The sequence below is a fragment of the Bufo gargarizans genome, chromosome 2 (assembly GCF_014858855.1).
Source record: "Bufo gargarizans isolate SCDJY-AF-19 chromosome 2, ASM1485885v1, whole genome shotgun sequence".
Classification (NCBI taxonomy): domain Eukaryota; kingdom Metazoa; phylum Chordata; class Amphibia; order Anura; family Bufonidae; genus Bufo; species Bufo gargarizans.
Genome location: NC_058081.1, coordinates 265520326 through 265542944, shown reverse-complemented (window position 1 = coordinate 265542944; position 22619 = coordinate 265520326). Strand labels below are relative to the sequence as shown.

General features: G+C 40.5%; 1 protein-coding gene across 1 annotated transcript in view; it reads right to left on the bottom strand.

Annotated features, from left to right (window-relative positions):
• Positions 1 to 22619, bottom strand: part of POT1 (protection of telomeres 1) — a 106826-nt gene that overhangs the window by 50194 nt on the left and 34013 nt on the right. Inside the window, exon 5 of the mRNA XM_044280265.1 lies at positions 3380 to 3535. Within this exon, the coding sequence (XP_044136200.1) occupies positions 3380 to 3535 (156 nt within the window). The remainder of the gene's footprint in view (positions 1 to 3379; positions 3536 to 22619) is intronic.

Genomic DNA, 22619 nt, shown 5'->3' with positions numbered 1-22619 from the left:
TAAAAGAGCAACATTACGGTGTCTGTACATATAGCAGCAGTGTGCCACGTGGCTAAAAACAGTTCACACTTAACAGTAAGCGGTTTTCCCCTGGACAGACTTCCTAAAATCACCAGAAGTGGAAAGAGACACAAAAAGAGAAGTCCTCTCAATGAATTTTACTGCTGTTTTTTCGGAGCACAGTGTTGGACTGCAAGTAAGCATGAAGCTAAAAATAACTAAACTGGACTCAGCATCACTTACACTATACAACGCTTACTCTACTTTGGGGTTGTTTCCTAGCTGGAAGAGTAAAAATTGCACAAAGATTCTAATTTGTGACTAAAATGCATATTCTAACAGAGTCTGTAAAAGGGTTTTGCATGAATATTAACCCATTAAGGACACAGACATTTTTCAACTGAAGGACCAGGCCATTTTATGCAACTCTGACAAGTGTCACTTTATGTGATAATAACTTTGGAACGCCATTTTGAGAATGTTTTCTTGTGACACATTGTACTTCATGACGTTAGTAAATTTGAGTAGATACAGCGGGTGAAATAAGTATTGAACATGTCACCAATTTTCTAAGTAAATATATCTCTAAAAGGTGCTATTGACATGAAATTCTAACTAGATACCGGTAACAACCCATCCAATCCACACAGGCAAATAACTCAAATCATTCATATCCACAAACTAAGTTATGTGTAATAATGAGACATGACACAGGGAAAAAGTATTGAACACGCTTACTGAAATGTATTTGATACGTTGTACAAAAGTCTATGTTGGTGATGACAGCTTCAAAATGCCTTATGTATGGAGAAACTAGTTGTATGCATTGCTCAGATGTGATTTTGGCCCATTCTTCCACACACTCTTCAAATCCTGAAGTTTACGTGGACTCCTATGAAGTCTGAGTTTTCCTTCCTTCCCTCGGTTCCTTCCATACATTTTCTATTGGATTCAGGTCAGACGATTGGCTGTACCATTCTATCTCTGAAACCAAATGAGAGTGTCCTTGCCTGTGTGCTTGGGATCATATTTATCATCCTAGTAGATGGCAGCAGATTTTTATCAAGAATGTCTCTGTACATTTGTCCATTCATCCTTACTCCAATTATATGATGTTTGCCAGTGCCGTATGCTGAAAAACAGCCCCGCACCACGATGTTTCCACCAGCAAACTTCACTTTTGGTTTGGTGTTTCTGGGGTAATATCCAGTGCCTTTTGGCCTCCAAACATGGTGTGTATTATGGCATCTAAAGAGTTCAATTTTGGTCTCATCTGACCAGACTATATTCTCCATTTCCTAGGCTTGTCTAAATGTTGTTGAGCAAACTTGTACGTGTTTGAACATGTTTTTGTTCAGCAGTGGAGTCTTGCGTGGTAAGCATGCTTACAGGCCATGGAGGTTGAGTGCATTACTTATTATTTTCTTTGAAGCAATTGTACCTGCTGATTCCAGGTCTTTCTGTAGCTCACCACAGGTGGTCCTTGGCTCTTGGACAACTCTTCTAATACTTATTTTCACTACTCTGTCTCAAAGCTTACCCGGAGCATCTGGTTGTAGCCGGTTTATGATGAAATTATGTTCTTTCCACTTTCTGATGGGGAAATCTCTAAAGTTTATATAAATCCCTGACCCTGCTATAATGCATTAACCCTTCATTCAGACAGGTGTAATGCAGATGGCTATACTGCTCCTCTACCTGAACCATCTGGAGTTCAACAGACCTGGAGGGAGAGAACCATAACTCTGGTTCTGATAAAAGACAGGAGGTCTGGGTGTTGTATGTATAATATGGACACAAAAAAACACCAGTATTACACCCATCTGAAAAGCAGCCATACTGTTGTTGTAAAGCTATTTCAAAAGTACTGAAATCAATCACTTATGGCCATAGTGGTGTGTACTAGCTAGTTGCGACATGTTTGCGCTGCAGGGCGCAAAGTGTAAAGGAGAAAATGCCCATGCCTCAAACCTCTCTTACATTAACACAGTTGTGCAAGTTGCGATTTCTGGAAAAAATGGTGCCTTCTCCTATTAACCTTCTCTGAGCATGAATTCCTTTTCCAGTATCCAGAATGAGGTTAGCAAAAAAAATAAAAGGCACAGACCGATGGAAGTAATAGACGAGTGCATCAGGCTACACACATAAAATGATCGGTAAAGCACTGTGTAGCCTTTATTTGTTATAATTTGGATGAATATGGCTTACAGCTTATGAAACCCAAAAGTCCCAATCTCAGGCACCCTTTGCTCAGGGGGTGTGACACTGAGTCTAGAATATTGAACCTTTTCACAATATTCTAATTTTAAGCTGCATTAATGCAATTCCTTTTAATTTGCATTACTGAAATAAATGGACTTTTGCACAATATTCAAATTTTTTGAGTTTCACCTGTACATGAAGGAGCAGGGCATTTTTAAATCATGAAAAAGTTGCTTCACTGTGGATATTAATTTACAGGAGTAAACAAATGGTTGTGAAAGGGTACATAGCCTTTAATCACATTTCATGATGCCCCCTTTGCTTGCTGAACCTTTTACCTATTAATTGTGCATTTGAGTCTTGAAACATTTAGACCATCAGAACAGCAATATGCCTTTTCCTTAAAAGAGTTGTGCCTAACTAACTGATCAATGTGGGGGTTCAACCATTGGGATCCCCACCAATTACAAGAACGAGGGACCAGTTACCCTGTTCTGATGAAGCATCAGGCAGCACATGCACCCACCCTGCTGCTCCACTCAATCTCTATGTCTGGGGATACTTGAGTACAGTGCTCAGCTATTTCAGGTGGTCCCGTAAAGAATAAATGGAGCATTTTCAGGATTGGTAGGGGTCCCAGCGTTCTGACCCCCATCGATCAGTAAGTTATCCCTTATCCTGTGGACCATTAAAGCGGTTTTCCAAGACTTAAAGATTGATGACCTATCCACCTGATCGGTGGGGGTTCGACATCAGAGACCCCTGTTGATCAGCTGGCCTTCTTGCAGCTTTCACTAGGCCAGTGACGACACGTTCATGGGTCACACAACCTAGGCACAGCTCAGCCCAATAGATGTTAATGGGGCAGAGCTGCGACACCAAGCACAGCTGCTGTACAATGTACAGTGCTGAGCTTGGTAAGCTGCGAGAATGTAGCGGCGCTCACAGGGGTGCTGGTGCCTTCTCAAACAGCTAATCGGCTGGGGTCCCGGACCAATCAATCAGATATTGATGGCCTATTCAGAGCATAGGTCATCAATATTTAAATGTCGGAAAACCCTTTCAAGTGCTAGAATTAAAGATTTCTTATATGTACTGTCAGCATTGGATAATATACTAATACAGAAACAGTAACTGAGTTCAGTAATATGAGCAGGGTAGAGTGTGAACTATTTACCTTTATAGATTTTGCAAGTTCCACATGATTATCATAAACCAGAACGTCTATGGTAAAGTTCTGTAGCCGACTGATAGAATCTCGGTCTCCTTCAAGTGCTTCATCTTCTACATAAACCTTCCAAGGTAGGGAACCAAATTTAGTACCATCCCAAACCTGAAAGGAGATGAGAGCATACATACTTTAAACCAGATTTTCAATAGTAGTGGAGTCCACACAAGACAATGGTTAATCACAAATGTATGGCTTAAAAAGATGCTGTAAGTGGTCCCCGTTTACATCCATGCATCTTTGGGCATGTCGGATTATATTGGCTCATACCGAATGTCATTCTGCAGATTTTCCTCGAGTTCATCCAGGGGATGTGTACACTTTGGGGGGCATTTACTAAAATATGTTGCCCCAGAATTATGGCATAAAATGTGCCACAAAAATGGCATTTTGATTTGTGCCAAATATATCAACTGTTTTCTGCAGAATTTTCACCATAAAGAATACAGCATGCCGAAAATAAGTTATAAATGTCAGTTGGCGGGACTATCAGATTGGCGCATGTTACGCCTCATTCTTTTATTGAAGGAAATGACTCAAATTGTTGCTGAGAATTAAGTCAGATTATGTGGTGGTGTTTTGTGTAAAAATTCGCATTTATGGCAAAAAGATGTGACTTTGTCGAAAAGTCGCATTAATGAAAAAACTTTGTCGTGTGAACAAGTGATAGGCGAGTATTAAAACAGGAGGAATTTATTTTTATCTAATATAAATGAGCTAAACAGCACTGTTTTGTCAGTAAATTGACGTTCAACAAAAAACAATAACAAAAACATCCCGAGTCTGAGACAAAAGTCACAATTTACCACTGGAAATGTCACAAACATGCTTCAAAAGTCACAATTGTGGTCTGGCAGAGTTGGCTGAAATGGCGCATTTTGGTTTTAAAAAGTCACATTTTAGTGCTATTGGCATTAAAATGCTACAAATCGAGAGACATAGGTGGATAATCAAGTTTATATATTTTTTAAAAGTGGCGTGTGCCTTTTGATATAGGAGGTGAAACAAATCACCACTTTAATTTGAAAAGTTAGTATTTTTGGGGCGGAAATTATTCATAAATGTCCCCTTTTCTGTTTAAAATTTCTCCACAGATAAAAATCATATGTGAACATGTCTGCGGAACATGGTGGCCAATAACCCCTTGCTGAGAGTTCGCTCCTCCGTAAACAGTTCATGATCCTTTGCCAGTGAGTTCCATGGGGTGTGGCATGTTGCCCCATCTTGTTGGAAAAAGCTGAGAAAAAGGGGGGTCAGTCAGTACATAGCCATGCGCAGGTGCACGCTGCCATGGCTAGAAACACAAAGAAAAAAAAAATACAATGCGTTCGGCAGACGGCCCAAATAATTTAGTATTGGCCGAGAATCTCAAATTTACAAAATAAGGCTACTTTCACACTAGCGTTTTTGCTGGATCAGGCAGGGTCCAGCAAAAAAGCTTCTGTTACTGATAATACAACAGTCTGCATCCGTTATGAATGGATCCGGTTGCATTACCTTTAACATACCTAAGATGGCTTCGTTATGAAGCAGGACAATTTTTCTTCTGCAGCATCACTGTTGAAGAGATGCAAGCAGTATCAGCCAACATAACTCTGACACGCTCAAAGATACAGAGACGCGAATAGGGACCACTTTCACCCTCTTTTGTGACTTGTGGGTAGTTAAAAAAAAAAAAAGTTGAAGTATAAAAAACGTGTAGTTTATTCACACATGTCGAAATCTGACAACGTTTCGGTTCTCTCACAGAACCTTTCTCAAGTCTATTCCATTACATGAATCCACAGCAAGGTATTTTAGTATTTAGGATTTACACTGCACTTTGCACTTTACCATATGCACTTTTATTCACCCAGTATGATGATGAATAATCACGATCGATATGGAAATTACGAGGAAACTGCGATCCGTCTTTATCTGTACACATGGAGTTAATGAATGAATTGTAACATGTCTTAAATATGGGAGTGTACTGGTTTTGCATTGGTTGATGAATTAATTGCTAACAATGTAATGATGTATTTATACTTGCACATATGTTCACCTGACTTGAGAAAGGTTCTGTGAGAGAACCAAAACGTTATCAAATTTCGACATGTGTGAATAAACTACACCTTTTTTATACTTCAAGGAGTGCTGCGTATTTTCTTTAATGTTTTCCGTCCTGAATCGAGGGACCACCGCGGGCACCTTACAGCTATAGCTGCATGTCAAGGGAGTGCTGCCTGACCTTTTCTATGGATATAGATAGATATAGATATATATCTAACAGACCAAAAGTTTGGACACACCTTCTCATTCAAAGAGTTGTCTTTATTTTCATGACTATGAGAATTGTAGATTCACACTGAAGGCATCAAAACTATGAATTAACACATGTGGAATTATATACATAACAAAAAAGTGTGAAACAGCTGAAAATATGTCATATTCTAGGTTCTTCAAAGTAGCCACCTTTTGCTTTGATTACTGCTTTGCACACTCTTGGCATTATCTTGATGAGCTTCAAGAGGTAGTCACCTGAAATGGTTTTCACTTCACAGGTGTGCCCTGTCAGGTTTAATAAGTGGGATTTCTTGCCTTATAAATGGGGTTGGGACCATCAGTTGCGTTGTGGAGAAGTCAGGTGGATACACAGCTGATAGTCCTACTGAATAGACTGTTAGAAATTGTATTATGGCAAGAAAAAAGCAGCTAAGTAAAGAAAAACGAGTGGCCATCATTACTTTAAGAAATGAAGCTCAGTCAGTCCGAAAAATTGGGAAAACTTTGAAAGTGTTCCGAAGTGCAGTCACAAAAACCATCAAGCGGAGGAGGATAAGTTCATCCGAGTCACCAGCCTCAGAAATCGCAGGTTAACAGCAGCTCAGATTAGAGACCAGGTCAATGCCACACAGAGTTCTAGCAGCAGACACATCTCTAGAACAACTGTTAAGAGGAGACTGTGTGAATCAGGCCTTCATGGTAGAATATCTGCTAGGAAACCACTGCTAAGGACAGGCAACAAGCAGAAGAGACTTGTTTGGGCTAAAGAACACAAGGAATGGACATTAGACAAGTGGAAATCTGTGCTTTGGTCTGATGAGTCCAAATTTTAGATTTTTGTTTCCAACCACCGTGTCTTTGTGCGACGCAGAAAAGGTGAACAGATGGACTCTACATGCCTGGTTCCCACCGTGAAGCATGGAGGAGGAGGTGTGATGGTGTGGGGGTGCTTTGCTGGTGACACTGTTGGGGATTTATTCAAAATTGAAGGCATACTGAACCAACATGGCTACCACAGCATCTTGCAGCGGCATGCTATTCCATCCGGTTTGCGTTTAGTTGGACCATCATTTATTTTTCAACAGGACAATGACCCCAAACACACCTCCAGGCTGTGTAAGGGCTATTTGACCATGAAGGAGAGTGATGGGGTGCTGCGCCAGATGACCTGGCCTCCACAGTCACCGGACCTGAACCCAGTCGAGATGGTTTGGGGTGAGCTGGACTGCAGGGTGAAGGCAAAAGGGCCAACAAGTGCTAAGCATCTCTGGGAACTCCTTCAAGACTGTTGGAAGACTATTTCAGGTGACTATCTCTTGAAGCTCATCAAGAGAATGCCAAGAGTGTGCAAAGCAGTAATCAAAGCAAAAAGGTGGCTACTTTGAAGAACCTAGAATATTTTCTGTTGTTTCACACTTTTTTGTTATGTATATAATTCCACATGTGTTAATTCATAGTTTTGATGCCTTCAGTGTGAATCTACAATTGTCATAGTCATGAAAATAAAGAAAACTCTTTGAATGAGAAGGTGTGTCCAAACTTTTGGTCTGTACTGTATATATATATATATATATATATATATATATATATATATATATAAATAATCATAGCCTCCAATGTTTATGTACACAAGCCTAACTCCTCTTGTGATCTCCCTCTACTTTCAAAAGAATTCAGTATTTATGCTGCTAAACCTTAATGAGTTTATCTGGGGAATATTTCAGTTGAGAATGTCACTTTAAAGACTAAATGTATAATAGCATAAAACAAAGCAAAAAGCCAAGCTTACAGGCCATTTTGTTTCATGGTTTTCATCAGCAGTGCAGCACATATGGTTTCAAAGATCACCCGCTGAGTTAAGATCTTACAGGAGAAAATCCTGAAGACAGCACGACAGCGAGCATGCTGCAGTATTGTGTGAGACTGTAAAGTAGTAGCAAATCAAAGTCTGGATCAAAACCTTTCAACTTTGTAAAGCACACAATTTGGAAAAAACTGCTCCCAAAATATACAGAATGAAAACCAAATCAAAATAGAAAAGTTATCTCATGCACAAATGTTACAAAGCGAATCATATTTTGGCAGGTTAAAACTTGTTCACATCTGCATTGACTTTTCAGTTATTCTATTCTGTGAAAGGAACAGAAAATAATGCATCTGTAAACGGATTGGGAAAGAAAGATACAAATAGAACACCTTCCTTTTCTATCTGTCATTCATTGACCAAAATGTTTAAATAAAAACTCAAACCCAGAAAGCTTCATTTCATCAAGTATATGTTATTTTTAGCAGAAAGAAAAGTCCTGCAGACAGGACCTTTTCTTGTTCTAAAAACAGTGTGAACTTAAAGGGGTTGTGTCTCTTCAACAAGTTTATAATGTAGAGAAAGTTAAAAAGGGGTCTGAACCCGGACATACCCATAATTTCACCCCAGAAGCCCCCCTGACTTCAGCATCGGAGCAGTTTATGCTACGATGTTCTCCTTTGCCCTGTGCTAAATCGCGCAGGGCAAAGACATTTTGTGGAGTTCCAATGATGAACCGGCACCGGCACTGATGGGCAAGCTTTAGCGCTGCCCTAGCCTGTAAAACGGCTAAGGTAGCACTAAAGCCCGCCCATCAGAGCCGATGGTGTCACCGAACACACTGCCAGCAGTGTGTTCTAGGAAATAAAAGCACCCTTGCCCTGCGCGATCCTGCGCAAGGCAAGGGAGAGCATCGGAGCATAAACTGCTCTGATGCTCAAGTCAGAGGGGGCTGCCTGGGTGAGATTATGGGTATGTCCGGGTTCAGCTCTGAACCCGGACAACCCCTTTAATACCAGACACTTACTAATGTATTGCGATTGTCCATATTGCTTCCTTTGCTGCCTTGATTTATTTTTCCATCACTATATACACTGGTCTTTTCAATGGTTACGACCACCCTGCAATCCAGCAGAGGTGGTCGAGCAACTAGAGGAAAACAAGGTAGCCTCTCTGGTGGCCAGGATGGCTGGCTGCTTTTTACTATAGTGTGCAAGCACGACCACAACTAATGGATTTCAGTGCGGCGGGAGGTGATCGGAACAGAGTGCCTGATGAAATCATTCAGCATGCACTCTGCGACAATGCCGAGGGGGATCCTGTGACCCCCCCCCAGTATCGGCAATTGCTGCAAACCGCAGGTCAATTCAGACCTGCGGTTTGCAGCGCTTTCAAAAGTTTCTGATCCCCGCGGTCCAGGGGGTGGTCATACTCCTGCCCCATCTCTCAGGATGGCCGAGCGGTTATGTAAGCCGTTTAACCCCTTCAATGCCGCGGTCCGTAGGGACCGCTGTATGGAAGGGGTTAACAGGGAGGGAGCTCCCTCCCTCTCCCATCGGGGGCTGCTGTGCCGTTTCGGCCCCCCTCCCTCCCCATCACCCACTGCTGTTGTGGCAGCGAGTGATGGATACCATGGCAACCAGACGCCTTCACAGGCTTCCGGCTTGCCATGGTAAGGCTAAGTCTATCAGACTAAGTGTAAACTTAAAATACAGTACAGTACACTATATAGTGTATTATATTGTATTATACAGACATCAGACCCACTGGATCTTCAAGAACCAAGTGGGTCTGGGTTAAAAAAAAAAAAAAAAAAAAAAAAAAAAACCATTTATCACCGATTAAAAAAAATTATAATAAAATGCACTAAACATGTTCGATATTACCGTGTCCGTAATGACCTCATCTATAAAACGGTCATGTTACTTTCCCCGCACGGTGAAAGTCATAAAAATAAAATAAAAACTATGATGAAATTTAAATTTTGCCCACCTTACTTCCCAAAAAAAGTTGTATGCATGCCAAAATGGTACCAATCAAATCGGCACCTCATCCCACAATAAATTAGCCCCTACATGAGACGATCACGAAAAAAAGAAAAAAATATGGCTCTCAGACTATGGAGACACATTTTTTTTTTCTAAAATGCTGTTATTGTGTTACAGTAAAATAAATTAAAAAAACTAAACATATATTAGGTATCACCGTGTCCGTAATAACCTGCTCTATAAAAATATATTTTGTCACCTTGCATCACAAAAAGTGTAATAGCAAGCAATCAGTCATACGCAGCCCAAAATAGAGCCAAGCGTCATCTCATCCCGAAAAAAAAAAAAATGAGCCCCTACGCAAGACAGTCGCCCCAAAAAAATAAAACTATGGCTTTCAGAAAGTGGAGACATTAAAGAATTTATTTAATTTTTTTTTTTTAATGCTTTTCTATAAATCTGAAACAAACAACCTGGTCTATAAAAATACCACATGATCTAACCTGTCAGATGAATGTTGTAAATAACAAAAACTTCCTGATATTACTTTTAAACCTTTGCCCCTCTAAGGGCTCTTTCACACCTGCGTTCTTTTCTTCCGGCATAGAGTTCCGTCGTCGGGGCTCTATGCCGGAAGAATCCTGATCAGTTTTATCCTAATGCATTCTGAATGGAGAGAAATCCGTTCAGGATGCATCAGGACGTCTTCAGTTCCGGAACGGAACGTTTTTTGGCCGGAGAAAATACCGCAGCATGCTGCGCTTTTTGCTCCAGCCAAAAATCCGGAAGACTTGCCGCAAGGCCGGATCCGGAATTAATGCCCATTGAAAGGCATTGATCCGGATCCGGCCTTAAGCTAAACGTCGTTTTGGCGCATTGCCGGATCCGACGTTTAGCTTTTTCTCAATGGTTACCATGGCTGCCGAGACGCTAAAGTCCTGGCAGCCATGGTAAAGTGTAGTGGGGAGTTGGGGAGCAGTATACTTACAGTCCGTGCGGCTCCCGGGGCGCTCCAAGCGCATGGATCACGTGATCTCATGGCATGTCATCCATGCGCATGGGGCGCTCTGACGTCACTCTGGAGCGCCCCAGGAGCTGCGCGGACTTTAAGTATAACGCTCCCCCGCTCATACTATGGCAACAAGTCCTGGGTGCCATAGTAACACTGAAAGCATTTTGAAGACTGATCCGTCTTCAAATGCTTTCAGTACACTTGCGTTTTTCCGGATCCGGCGTGTAATTCCGGCAAGTGGAGTACACGCCGGATCCGGACAACGCAAGTGTGAAAGAGGCCTAACTTAAAACTATGTCCTCTTGTAGCAGTTTTTCTTCTTTTAAATATTCTCTCCTCCTTTACCTTGTTGATTCCCTTTATGTATTTAAAAGTTTCTATCATATCCCCTCTGTCTCGTCTTTCTTCCAAGCTATACATGTTAGTCATTTAATCTTTCCTGGCAAGTTTTATCCTGCAATCCATGTACCAGTTTAGTAGCTCTTCTCTGAACTCTCTCCAAAGTATCAATATCCTTCTGGAGATATGGTCTCCAGTACTGAGCACAATACTCCAAATTAGGTCTCACTAGTGCTCTGTAGAGCGGCATGAGCACCTCCCTCTTTCTACTAGTAATGCCTCTCTCTATACACCCAAACATTCTGCTAGCATTTCCTGCTGCTCTATGACATTGTCTGCCTACCTTTAAGTCTTCTGAAATAATGATCCCTAAATTCCTTTCCTCAGATACAGAGGTTAGGACTGTATCACTGATTTTATATTCTGCTCTTGGGTTTTTACGTCCCAGGTGCATTATCTTGCACTTCTCAACATTAAATTTTAGTTGCGAGATTTTTGACCATTCCTCTAGTTTTCCTAAGTCCTTTTCCATTTGGTGTATCCCTCCAGGAACATCAACCCTGTTACAAATCTTTGTGTCATCAGCAAAAAGACACACCTTACCATTGAGGCCTTTTGCAATTTCGCTGATAAAGATATTAAACAATATGGGTCCCAGAACAGATCCCTGAGGTACCCCACTGGTAACAAGACCTTGGTCTGAATATACTCCATTGACTACAACCCTCTGTTGCCTGTCCCTCAGCCACTGCCTAATCCATTCAACAATATGGGAGTCCAAGTCCAAAGATTGCACTTTATTGATAAGCCTTCTATGTGGGACAGTATCAAAAGCCTCACTAAAGTCTAGATAAGCGATGTCTACTGCACCTCCTCCATCTATTATTTTAGTCACCCAATCAAAAAAAAAAAATCAATAAGAATAGTTTGACATGATCTCCCTGAAGTAAACCCATGCTGTTTTTCATCTTTCAATCCATGGGATTTTAGATGTCCCACAATCCTCTCCTTAAGTATGGTTTCCATTAATTTCCCCACTATTGATGTCAGGCTTACTGGCCTATAGTTGCCCGATTCCTCCCTACTACCTTTCTTGTGAATGGGCACAACATTTGCTCATTTCCAATCTTCTGGGACGACTCCTGTTGCCAGTGATTGGTTAAATAAATCTGTTAATGGTTTTGCTAGTTCACCGCTGAGCTCTTTGAATAGCTTTGGGTGTATCCCATCAGGCCCCTGTGACTTATTTGTATTAATTTTAGACAGTTGACTTAGAACCTCTTCCTCTGTAAAGACACATGCATCAAAAGATTCATTAGTCTTCTTTCCTAACTGAGGTCCTTCTCCTTCATTTTCCTTTGTAAAAACTGAACAGAAGTATTCATTGAGGCAGTCAGTTAGTTCTTTATCTTCTTCCATGTACCTTCCTTCTTTTGTTTTTAATTTGGTAATTCCTTGTTTTAGTTTCCTTTTTTCATTTATGTATCTGAAGAATGCCTTATCGCCTTTTTTCCCTGACTGAGCTAATTTCTCTTCTGCCTGTGCTTTAGAAGCTCTTATAACTTGTTTGGCCTCTCTCTGCCTAATCTTTGTCTGTCATCCTCGTTTTTTGGTTTTTTTTTATAATTCCTAAATGCTATCTTTTTGTTTTTAATGGCCTGGATCTCAGAATGGCCTGGATAAGTAAAAGCATTTTAAAGTTATTCACACATAAAGTGACACTGGTCAGATTTTCAAAAAATTGCCTGATCCTTAAGATGAAAATGAGCCTGGTCCTTAAAGGGGTATTCCCATCTTGCTTTTTCAATCTTACCAGCAGTAGATGTCCTGATAACTTCCTGGTTTGGCTTAGGCAGTTGAGTGAAGGCCGGCCATGCCTCCTCATGACTCACCCTGAGAGCTCAGTCCTTGCATGCTCGTTCATGTGGATGAGTCATCAGTCTGGCAGCCTACAGAGTAGGCTGCTGGGGAATCACTCAGTGACCACTGACCAATGCTAGGGAACTAATGTAGTAACTTGTGGCTGTCCTGCATTCTAGTACACTTTTACACATAAAACCTGTGTTACAAACCCATTCTGTGCAGCAAAAACAATAAATCACTACAGCCCACTTTGCGTACAATGGAGGATGCCGGTGGGGACCGCATGCTCCACAAGGACATCTTACACAAAATGAGACATTGTGCAGATGAAAAAATATACATACACAAATCACTGCAAAAAATGCACCAAAAATAATACTACTATCTACAGAACACCGATCCCAAGCCCGAACTTCTGTAAAGCAGTTCGGGTTTGTGTACCAAACACGAGCGATTTTTCTTACGCGAGTGCAAAACGCATTACAATATTTTGCACTCGCACTGAAAAATCGCGGGTGTTCCTGCAACCCACCCACACATTTTCCCGCAACGCCCGTGTGAAAGGGGCCTAATATATCCTTTCAGAGAAAAAAAAATAAAATGACCCTTTCTCCCTTTAGAAGCATTCTTCCACCCTTCTTCATAGACGTCTATGTACAATCTGATCCTTCAGTTTGCTGATAGCAGAAAGTGCCAGCTCAAAAGAGGGATGAAGTGAGAAATAAGCATTTCTATGATAAGATATATTACATAGTTTCTTATATTTACCTGATCTATGGAATCATGCAAAGTCTGTTGAAACAACATTTGACCGTTTAAACATTTAATTAAACTTTTTTCAATACATCACCTTTTCCAATTCTGTGTATTATGCCTGTCAGCGTATGCATCCTTTAAGGATGGCAGACCTAGAGGCCACTGTTAGGCCCTCATCTGCCATAGTGACCCATTAACCCCTTAAGGACTCATCCCTATTTCACCTTAAGGACTTGGCCATTTTTTGCAAATCTGACCAGTGTCACTTTAAGTGCTGATAACTTTAAAACACTTTGACTTATCCAGGCCATTCTGAGACTGTTTTTTTGTCACATATTGTACTTCATGACACTGGCAAAATTAAGTAAAATTGTTTTATTTTTTTGCACAATAAAATACCTAATTTACCAAAAATTTGGAAAAATTAGCAAATTTCAAAGTTTCAGTTTCTCTACCTCTGTAATACATAGTAATACCCCCCAAAATTGTGATGACTTAACATTCCCCATATGTCTACTTCATGTTTGAATTATTTTGGGAATGATATTTAATTTCTGGGGGATGTTACAAGGCTTAGAAGTTTAGAAGCAAATCTTGAAATTTTTCAGAAATTTACAAAAACCCAATTTTTAGGGACCACTACAGGTCTGAAGTCACTTTGCGAGGCTTACATAATAGAAACCGCCCAAAAATGCCCCCATTCTATAAACTACACCCCTCAAGGTATTCAAAACTGATTTTACAAACTTCGTTAACCCTTTAGGTGTTGCACAAGAGTTATTGGCAAATGGGGATGAAATTTGAGAATTTCATTTTTTTGCCTAATTTTCCATTTTAACCCATTTTTTCCCACTAACAAAGCAAGGGTTAACAGCCAAACAAGACTGTATCTTTATTGCCCTGACTCTGCCGTTTACAGAAACACCCCATATGTGGCCGTAAACTACTGTACGGCCACACAGCGAGGCGTAGAGTGAAAGGTGCGCCGTATGGTTTTTGGAAGCCAGATTTTGCTGGACTGTTTTTTTGACACCATGTCCCATTTGAAGCCCCCTGATGCACCCCTAGAGTAGAAACTCCATAAAAGTGACCCCATCTAAGAAACTACACCCCTCAAGGTATTCAAAACTGATTTTACAAACTTTGTTAACCCTTTAGGTGTTGCATAAGATTTAATGGAAAATAGAGATACAATTTCAAAATTTTCACATTTTTGGCAGATTTTCCATTTTAATATTTTTTTCCAGTTACAAAGCAAGGGTTAACAGCCAAACAAAACTCATTATTTACGGCCCTGATTCTGTAGTTTACAGAAACACCCCATATGTGGTCGTAAACTGCTGTTCAAGCACACGGCAGGGCGCAGAAGGAAAGGAATGCCATACGGTTTTTGGAAGGCAGATTTTGCTGGACTGGTTTTTTTGACACCATGTCCCATTTGAAGCCCCCCTGTTGCACCCCTAGAGTAGAAACTCCAAAAAAAGTGACCCCATTTTAGAAAGTACAGAATAGGGTGGCAGCTTTGTTGGTACTAGTTTAGGGTACATATGATTTTTGGTTAATCTATATTACACTTTTTGTGCGGCAAGGTAACAAGAAATAGCTTTTTTTGCACTTTTTTTTGCTATTTACAACATTCATCTGACAGGTTAGATCATGTGGTAATTTTATAGAGCAGGTTGTCACGGATGCGGCGATAATAAATAAAAAAAATTGTATACATATTAGGTAAGTTTTATACAATAACAATTTTTAAAACCAAAAAAAATGTTTTAGTGTCTCCATAGTCTAAGAGCCATAGTTTTTTCAGTTTTTGGGCGATTATCTTGGGTGCATATGACTTTTTGATCGCTTGCTATTACACTTTTGTGACGTAAGTTAACAAAAATGGCTTTTTTTACACCGTTTTTATTTTTTACGATGGTCACCTGAGGGGTTAGGTCATGTGATATTTTTATAGAGTCGGTCGATACGGACGCGGCGATACCTAATATGTATACTTTACTTTTATTTATGTAAGTTTTACACAATGATTTCATTTTTGAAACAAAAAAAAACATGTTTTAGTGTTTCCATAGTCTAAAAGCCATATTTTTTTTCAGTTTTTGGGCGATTATCTTGGGTAGGGTCTCATTTTTTGCGGGATGAGATGACGGTTTGATTGGTACTATTTTGGCATACATGCAACTTTTTTGATCACTTTTATTACCTTTTTTTATTCAGTGATAAATGTTTTTTTTTTTTTTATCTTAACTTTTTTCACTTCTTTTTACATTTTTTTTGACCCAGACCCACTTGGTTCTTGAAGATCCAGTGGGTCTGATGTCTGTATAATACAGTACAGAACCCTATATAGACTTTCCATAGATTTTCCATAGACTTTCATGACCAGCAGCTGAACCCTGAGGCTACAAGACAGCGATGCTCTGGCTCTTAAACATTAGTCTTCGAAAATCTAGAAGAGAAGTAGGAATCTAAGGCCCCTTTCACACGGGCATTGCGGATTGGGGCCGGATGCGTTCAGTGAAACTCACACCACTTTGCAAGTAAGTCCAGTCAGTTTTGTCTGCGATTGCGTTTAGTTGTTCATTTTTTTCCGCGCGGGTGCAATGCGTTTCGATGCGTTTTTAACGCGCGTGATAAAAAAAGTGAAGGTTTACAAACAACATCTCTTAGCAACCATCAGTGAAAAATGCATCGCACCCGCACTTGCTTGCGGATGCAATGCGTTTTTCACGCAGCCCCATTCACTTCTATGAGGCCAGGGCTGCGTGAAAAACTCATAATATAGAACATGCTGTGATTTTAACACAACGCAGAAATGAAGCGTGAAAAACAACGCTCATGTACAAAGCACCATAGAAATTAATTGGTCAGGATTCAGTGCGGGTGCAATGCGTTCACGTCACGCATTGCACCCGCGCAGAAATCATGGTCGTGTGAAAGGGACCTAACTCTAGATTCTCTAGTTTGTGCATTTAGTAAGAAGAGTCTGGTTTCACTCTTACTTGTCTCAGCTGCAAGCTAATGTATGGAAGGTGCATAGGAAAGTAAGGTGGTGGCAAATGTTATATTTTAGGCTGTTCATGGTTTGTCATTTATATATAGCAGGGGAATACAATGGGAGAACCCCCACCATATAAATCTGATGTATGACACTGTATGGCCAAAATGCAAACAAACAATATACAGCTTGCTATACATTTTTGGGGGTTGTCCAATGTCTGCTGTGCTTGCTTACCACCCAAACAGAAGGCAAAAGGAAACAGTTTCAACCTCCATTAAGTCCATAGGGACCTATGGCTACATTCAGAGTATAAGCCTGGAGCTTTTGTGGTGTATATGTAGAATGTAGTGTTATGTGAACATAGCCTTAGACACTATAACCAGGGGAGCAATTCCTCCGCATGCGGTCCGCAGATAACGGCAATCCCCAGCAAAAAATGCGTACAATGGAGGATGCCGGTGCGGACCGCATGCACTACAAAAACATCTTACACAAAATGATACATTGTGCAGATGAAAAAATATACATACACAAATCACTGCAAAAAATGCACCAAAAATGATACGCAACTGACAATACTAGCTAATTCCTCAGGCCGATGTTAAAAGCTGAGAACTTTGCCAATATCTTCCAGTCAGGAACATATCGGAGTCTGGTTGTCAGTTGGTTTCTAGCACTGTTCAGACCCTGTAGGTTCGCTATACCATATGTCGCTGCATCCGTATCCCGCTTGTTTAGTGGGACTAGTGAATCGCAGCCGTCTATGGTCGAGCGACCTATTTGTAGGGCTATTTGTATGGCTCCTTACAAATTGACAGTTACAAGCAGATGGTTATATGGATAGTCCCTGCGACAGATATATAGTATAGCTTTCAAGCAACAGCTCGCATTGTATAATGCACCAGTCCTCTAGCGAAGTTTTCTCAAGGCTCCGAGTGTATCACCCAAGCAAAGTCGGTAGTTCGGTAAAGTTTTTAAAGTCCCACCTGTATTAGCACAGAGATATAGCGTCGCTCCACGTATATTTCTATCGATTGTATGTATTACTCACTGCGTTCCGTATGGGTTCACTGTATGCATCCCGTAGTCGGTTGTTAGCGTGGCGTCCCACGCTTCCACCTTTCTCCGGTATGTTTGTATTACTTCCAGCTCTGCTGAAATCTCGCCTTTAGTCTCGCGAGAGTCTTGTGTCGGGTAATTATTTCGTGAATCCCAATACGGTGTTCCGTCTATGTGAGTTAGCTGGAGTTCTTTCTGTCTTTCAGATTATCAGTTGTCAATCCTTCTGTACATGGCCATGCACCGTCTCACAGGTAACACCCAGACGCGTTTCGAGATACTATCTCTTCATCAGTGGGTCGCCTGTGAGTTATGGTGTCTTAGTTCTTATACTCTCCTCTTAATTGCTTGATTGATCACACTTGTTATCGCTATGAAATCCAGTTCACAATTGGTTTATCTTTTTCTCTGTGATTCTGTCATTTCCTCAGTTGTTCACCATCATTAAAGCTTTTATGCATCAGATACTTTTCGAATTATCGAATAGTATCAATATTATACAATATAAGATAAAACATATAATATAAAAAATGTCATATAAAATGTGACATAAAAAATGTAACATAAAAAGGGAAATACAAGAATGTAATATAGAAAGATTTTTTAGAAAAAAATTTTTTTGCACATAGGTACATTTCTATTAGCCAGGGGTTATCTGTCTGTCCTTGCTTTCCCATTACTATTTTCGATATATTGTTATTTCTTTTTTTCTCTATTTGAATCCTCAACTCTACCAATTTTTTTATTTTTTCTCTCCTAATCGAGATAATTTTTACTTAAATGGGCTATATGTTTAGCATGTAATTCGTTCATCCTACAGTATTAGAATCTCATTCTATTTCATTCAAGACAGATTTCTCATGTATGTCTTTGTTTACAGCTGTATGGAGTGATTCTACATTTTTATGGGGAGGCAGGTTTCTCATAGTGCTGTCTATCTTCTATCTACGCATTCATTCATAGCTATATGGTGTAATCCTGCATTTTCATGGAGGGACCTTTATAGAGGGACATCTTAAACAGAGGGTTTTTATCTTTGAAAATATCTGAAGTGTCTCCTCGAGACTCCACCTACATGTCGTAGATCGTCCTCTCTATCTCATTTCTAGATATGACTGTATGGTTCCCCTGTTTGTCACCATACGTTCAGATCTGATGTATCTGTATTTTATATAAAACCAAAAATTTCTAGGTCTGAATTTAGTCCTGCAGGGAGAAGACTCCCAAAGTCGTATATTCTCCTGGACTCTGCCCGTGACATTCTCATAATGTGATTCCCTCCCCTCCAGTGTATGTCTACCTTCTCCAGGGCCACGAATGAGAAACCCCCTGGGGTCACTATTGTGTACCATTTTGAAATGGTTCGATAGGGAATGGTTTTCATATCCCTTCCTGATGTTGTTTAGATGTTCTGTGATTCTGACCCTCAGGGGTCTCTTCGTTCTGCCAATATATTGTTTCTGGCAGGGGCACTGGAAAAGGTAGACAACACTGGAGGAATCACACGTTAAGAAACCCCTAATGTCCATTGTGAATTGGTTCTGAGTAGATTGAACCCTAGTGGTCTTTCTCGGGAATGTTGAATTTTTACACCCTGAGCATCTCCCGCATCTGTAAAAACCATCATCCATTTTCAGCCAATTTTGTAATGTGGGTTTGATTTTTTTATTTTGATTTTTTATTGAAGGGGCAATCTTTATACCCAAATTGGGAGCTTTAGTAAAGGTGATTAACCACTTCAGCCCCGCTAGGTGAAACCCCCTTCATGACCAGGCCACTTTTTACACTTCGGCACTACACTCCTTTCACCGTTTATCGCTCGGTCATGCAACTTACCACCCAAATGAATTTTACCTCCTTTTCTTCTCACTAATGGAGCTTTCATTTGGTGGTATTTTATTGCTGCTGACATTTTTACTTTTTTTGTTATTAATCAAAATGTAACGATTTTTTTGCAAAAAAATGACATTTTTCACTTTCAGCTGTGAAATTTTGCAAAAAAAACGACATCCATATATAAATTTTTCGCTAAATTTATAGTTCTACATGTCTTTGATAAAAAAAAAATGTTTGGGCAAAAAAAAAATGGTTTGGGTAAAAGTTATAGCATTTACAAACTATGGTACAAAAATGTGAATTTCCGCTTTTTGAAACGGCTCTGATTTTCTGAGCACCTGTCATGTTTCCTGAGGTTCTACAATGCCCAAACAGTAGAAAAACCCCACAAATGACCCCATTTCGGAAAGTAGACACCCTAAGGTATTCGCTGATGGGCATAGTGAGTTCATAGAACTTTTTATTTTTTGTCACAAGTTAGCGGAAAATGATGATGATTTTTATTTTTTTATTTTTTTCTTACAAAGTCTCATATTCCACTAACTTGCGACAAAAAATAAAAAATTCTAGGAACTCACCATGCCCCTCACAGAATACCTTGGGGTGTCTTCTTTCCAAAATGGGGTCACTTGTGGGGTAGTTATACTGCCCTGGCAATTTAGGGGCCCAAATGTGTGAGAAGAACTTTGCAATCAAAATGTGTAAGAAATGACCGGTGAAATCCGAAAGGTGCACTTTGGAATATGTGCCCCTTTGCCCACCTTGGCAGCAAAAAAGTGTCACACATGTGGTATCGCCGTACTCAGGAGAAGTTGGGGAATGTGTTTTGGGGTGTCATTTTACATATAACCATGCTGGGTGAGAGAAATATCTTGGCAAAAGACAACTTTTCCCATTTTTTTATACAAAGTTGGCATTTGACCAAGATATTTTTCTCACCCAGCATGGGTATATGTAAAATGACACCCCAAAACACATTCCCCAACTTCTCCTGAGTACGGCGATACCAGATGTGTCACACTTTTTTGCTGCCAAGGTGGGCAAAGGGGCACATATTCCAAAGTGCACCTTTCGGATTTTGCAGGGCATTTTTTACACATTTTGATTGCAAGGTACTTCTCACACATTTGGGCCCCTAAATTGCCAGGGCAGTATAACTACGCCACAAGTGACCCCATTTTGGAAAGAAGACACCCTAAGGTATTCCGTGAGGGGCACTGCGAGTTCCTAGAATTTTTTATTTTTTGTCACAAGTTAGCGGAAAATGATGATTTTTTTTTTTTTTCTCTTTTTTCCTTACAAAGTCTCATATTCCACTAACTTGCGACAAAAAAAAAAAATTCTAGGAACTCGCCATGCCCCTCACGGAATACCTTGGGGTGTCTTCTTTCCAAAATGGGGTCACTTGTGGCGTAGTTATACTGCCCTGGCAATTTAGGGGCCCATATGTGTGAGAAGTACTTTGCAATCAAAATCTGTAAAAAATGACCGGTGAAATCCGAAAGGTGCACTTTGGAATATGTGCCCCTTTGCCCACCTTGGCATCAAAAAAGTGTCACACATGTGGTATCGCCGTACTCAGGAGAAGTTGGGGAATGTGTTTTGGGGTGTCATTTTACATATAACCATGCTGGGTGAGAGAAATATCTTGGCAAAAGACAACTTTTCCCATTTTTTTATACAAAGTTGGCATTTGACCAAGATATTTTTCTCACCCAGCATGGGTATATGTAAAATGACACCCCAAAACACATTGCCCAACTTCTCCTGAGTACGGCGATACCAGATGTGTCACACTTTTTTGCTGCCAAGGTGGGCAAAGGGGCACATATTCCAAAGTGCACCTTTCGGATTTTGCAGGGCATTTTTTACACATTTTGATTGCAAAGTTCTTCTCACACATTTGGGCCCCTAAATTGCCAGGGCAGTATAACTACCCCACAAGTGACCCCATTTTGGAAAGAAGACACCCCAAGGTATTCCGTGAGGGGCATGGCGAGTTCCTAGAATTTTTTATTTTTTGTCGCAAGTTAGTGGAATATGAGACTTTGTAAGGAAAAAAGAAAAAAAAAGAAAAATCATCATTTTCCGCTAAATTGTGACAAAAAATAAAAAATTCTAGGAACTCGCCGTGCCCCCCACGGAATACCTTGGGGTGTCTTCTTTCCAAAATGGGGTCACTTGTGGCGTAGTTATACTGCCCTGGCAATTTAGGGGCCCAAATGTGTAAGAAGTACCTTGAAATCAAAATGTGTAAAAAATGGCCTGCGAAATCCGAAAGGTGCCCCTTTGCCCACCTTGGCTGCAAAAAAGTGTGACACATCTGGTATCGCCGTACTCAGGAGAAGTTGGGCAATGTGTTTTGGGGGGTCATTTTACATATACCCATGCTGGGTGAGAGAAATATCTTGGCAAAAGACAACTTTTCCCATTTTTTTATACAAAGTTGGCATTTGACCAAGATATTTTTCTCACCCAGCATGGGTATATGTAAAATGACACCCCAAAACACATTCCCCAACTTCTCCTGAGTACGGCGATACCAGATGTGTGACACTTTTTTGCAGCCTAGATGCGCAAAGGGGCCCAAATTCCTTTTAGGAGGGCATTTTTAGACATTTGGATCCCAGACTTCTTCTCACACTTTCGGGCCCCTAAAAAGCCAGGGCAGTATAAATACCCCACATGTGACCCCACTTTGGAAAGAAGACACCCCAAGGTATTCAATGAGGGGCATGGCGAGTTCCTAGAATTTTTTTTTTTTTTGCATAAGTTAGCGGATATTGATTTTTTTTTGTTTTTTTTCTCACAAAGTCTCACTTTCCGCTAACTTAGGACAAAAATTTCAATCTTTCATGGACTCAATATGCCCCTCACGGAATACCTTGGGGTGTCTTCTTTCCGAAATGGGGTCACATGTGGGGTATTTATACTGCCCTGGCTTTTTAGGGGCCCTAAAGCGTGAGAAGAAGTCTGGAATATAAATGTCTAAAAATGTTTACGCATTTGGATTCCGTGAGGGGTATGGTGCGTCCATGTGAGATTTTATTTTTTGGCACAAGTTAGTGGAATATGAGACTTAGTAAGAAAAAACAAAAACAAACAAAAAATGTCCGCTAACTTGTGCCCAAAAAAATGGCTGAATGGAGCCTTACCAGGGGGGGAGTGATCAATGACAGGGGGGTGATCAATGACAGGGGGGTGATCACCCATATAGACTCCCTGATCACCCCCCTGTCATTGATCACCCCCCCTGTAAG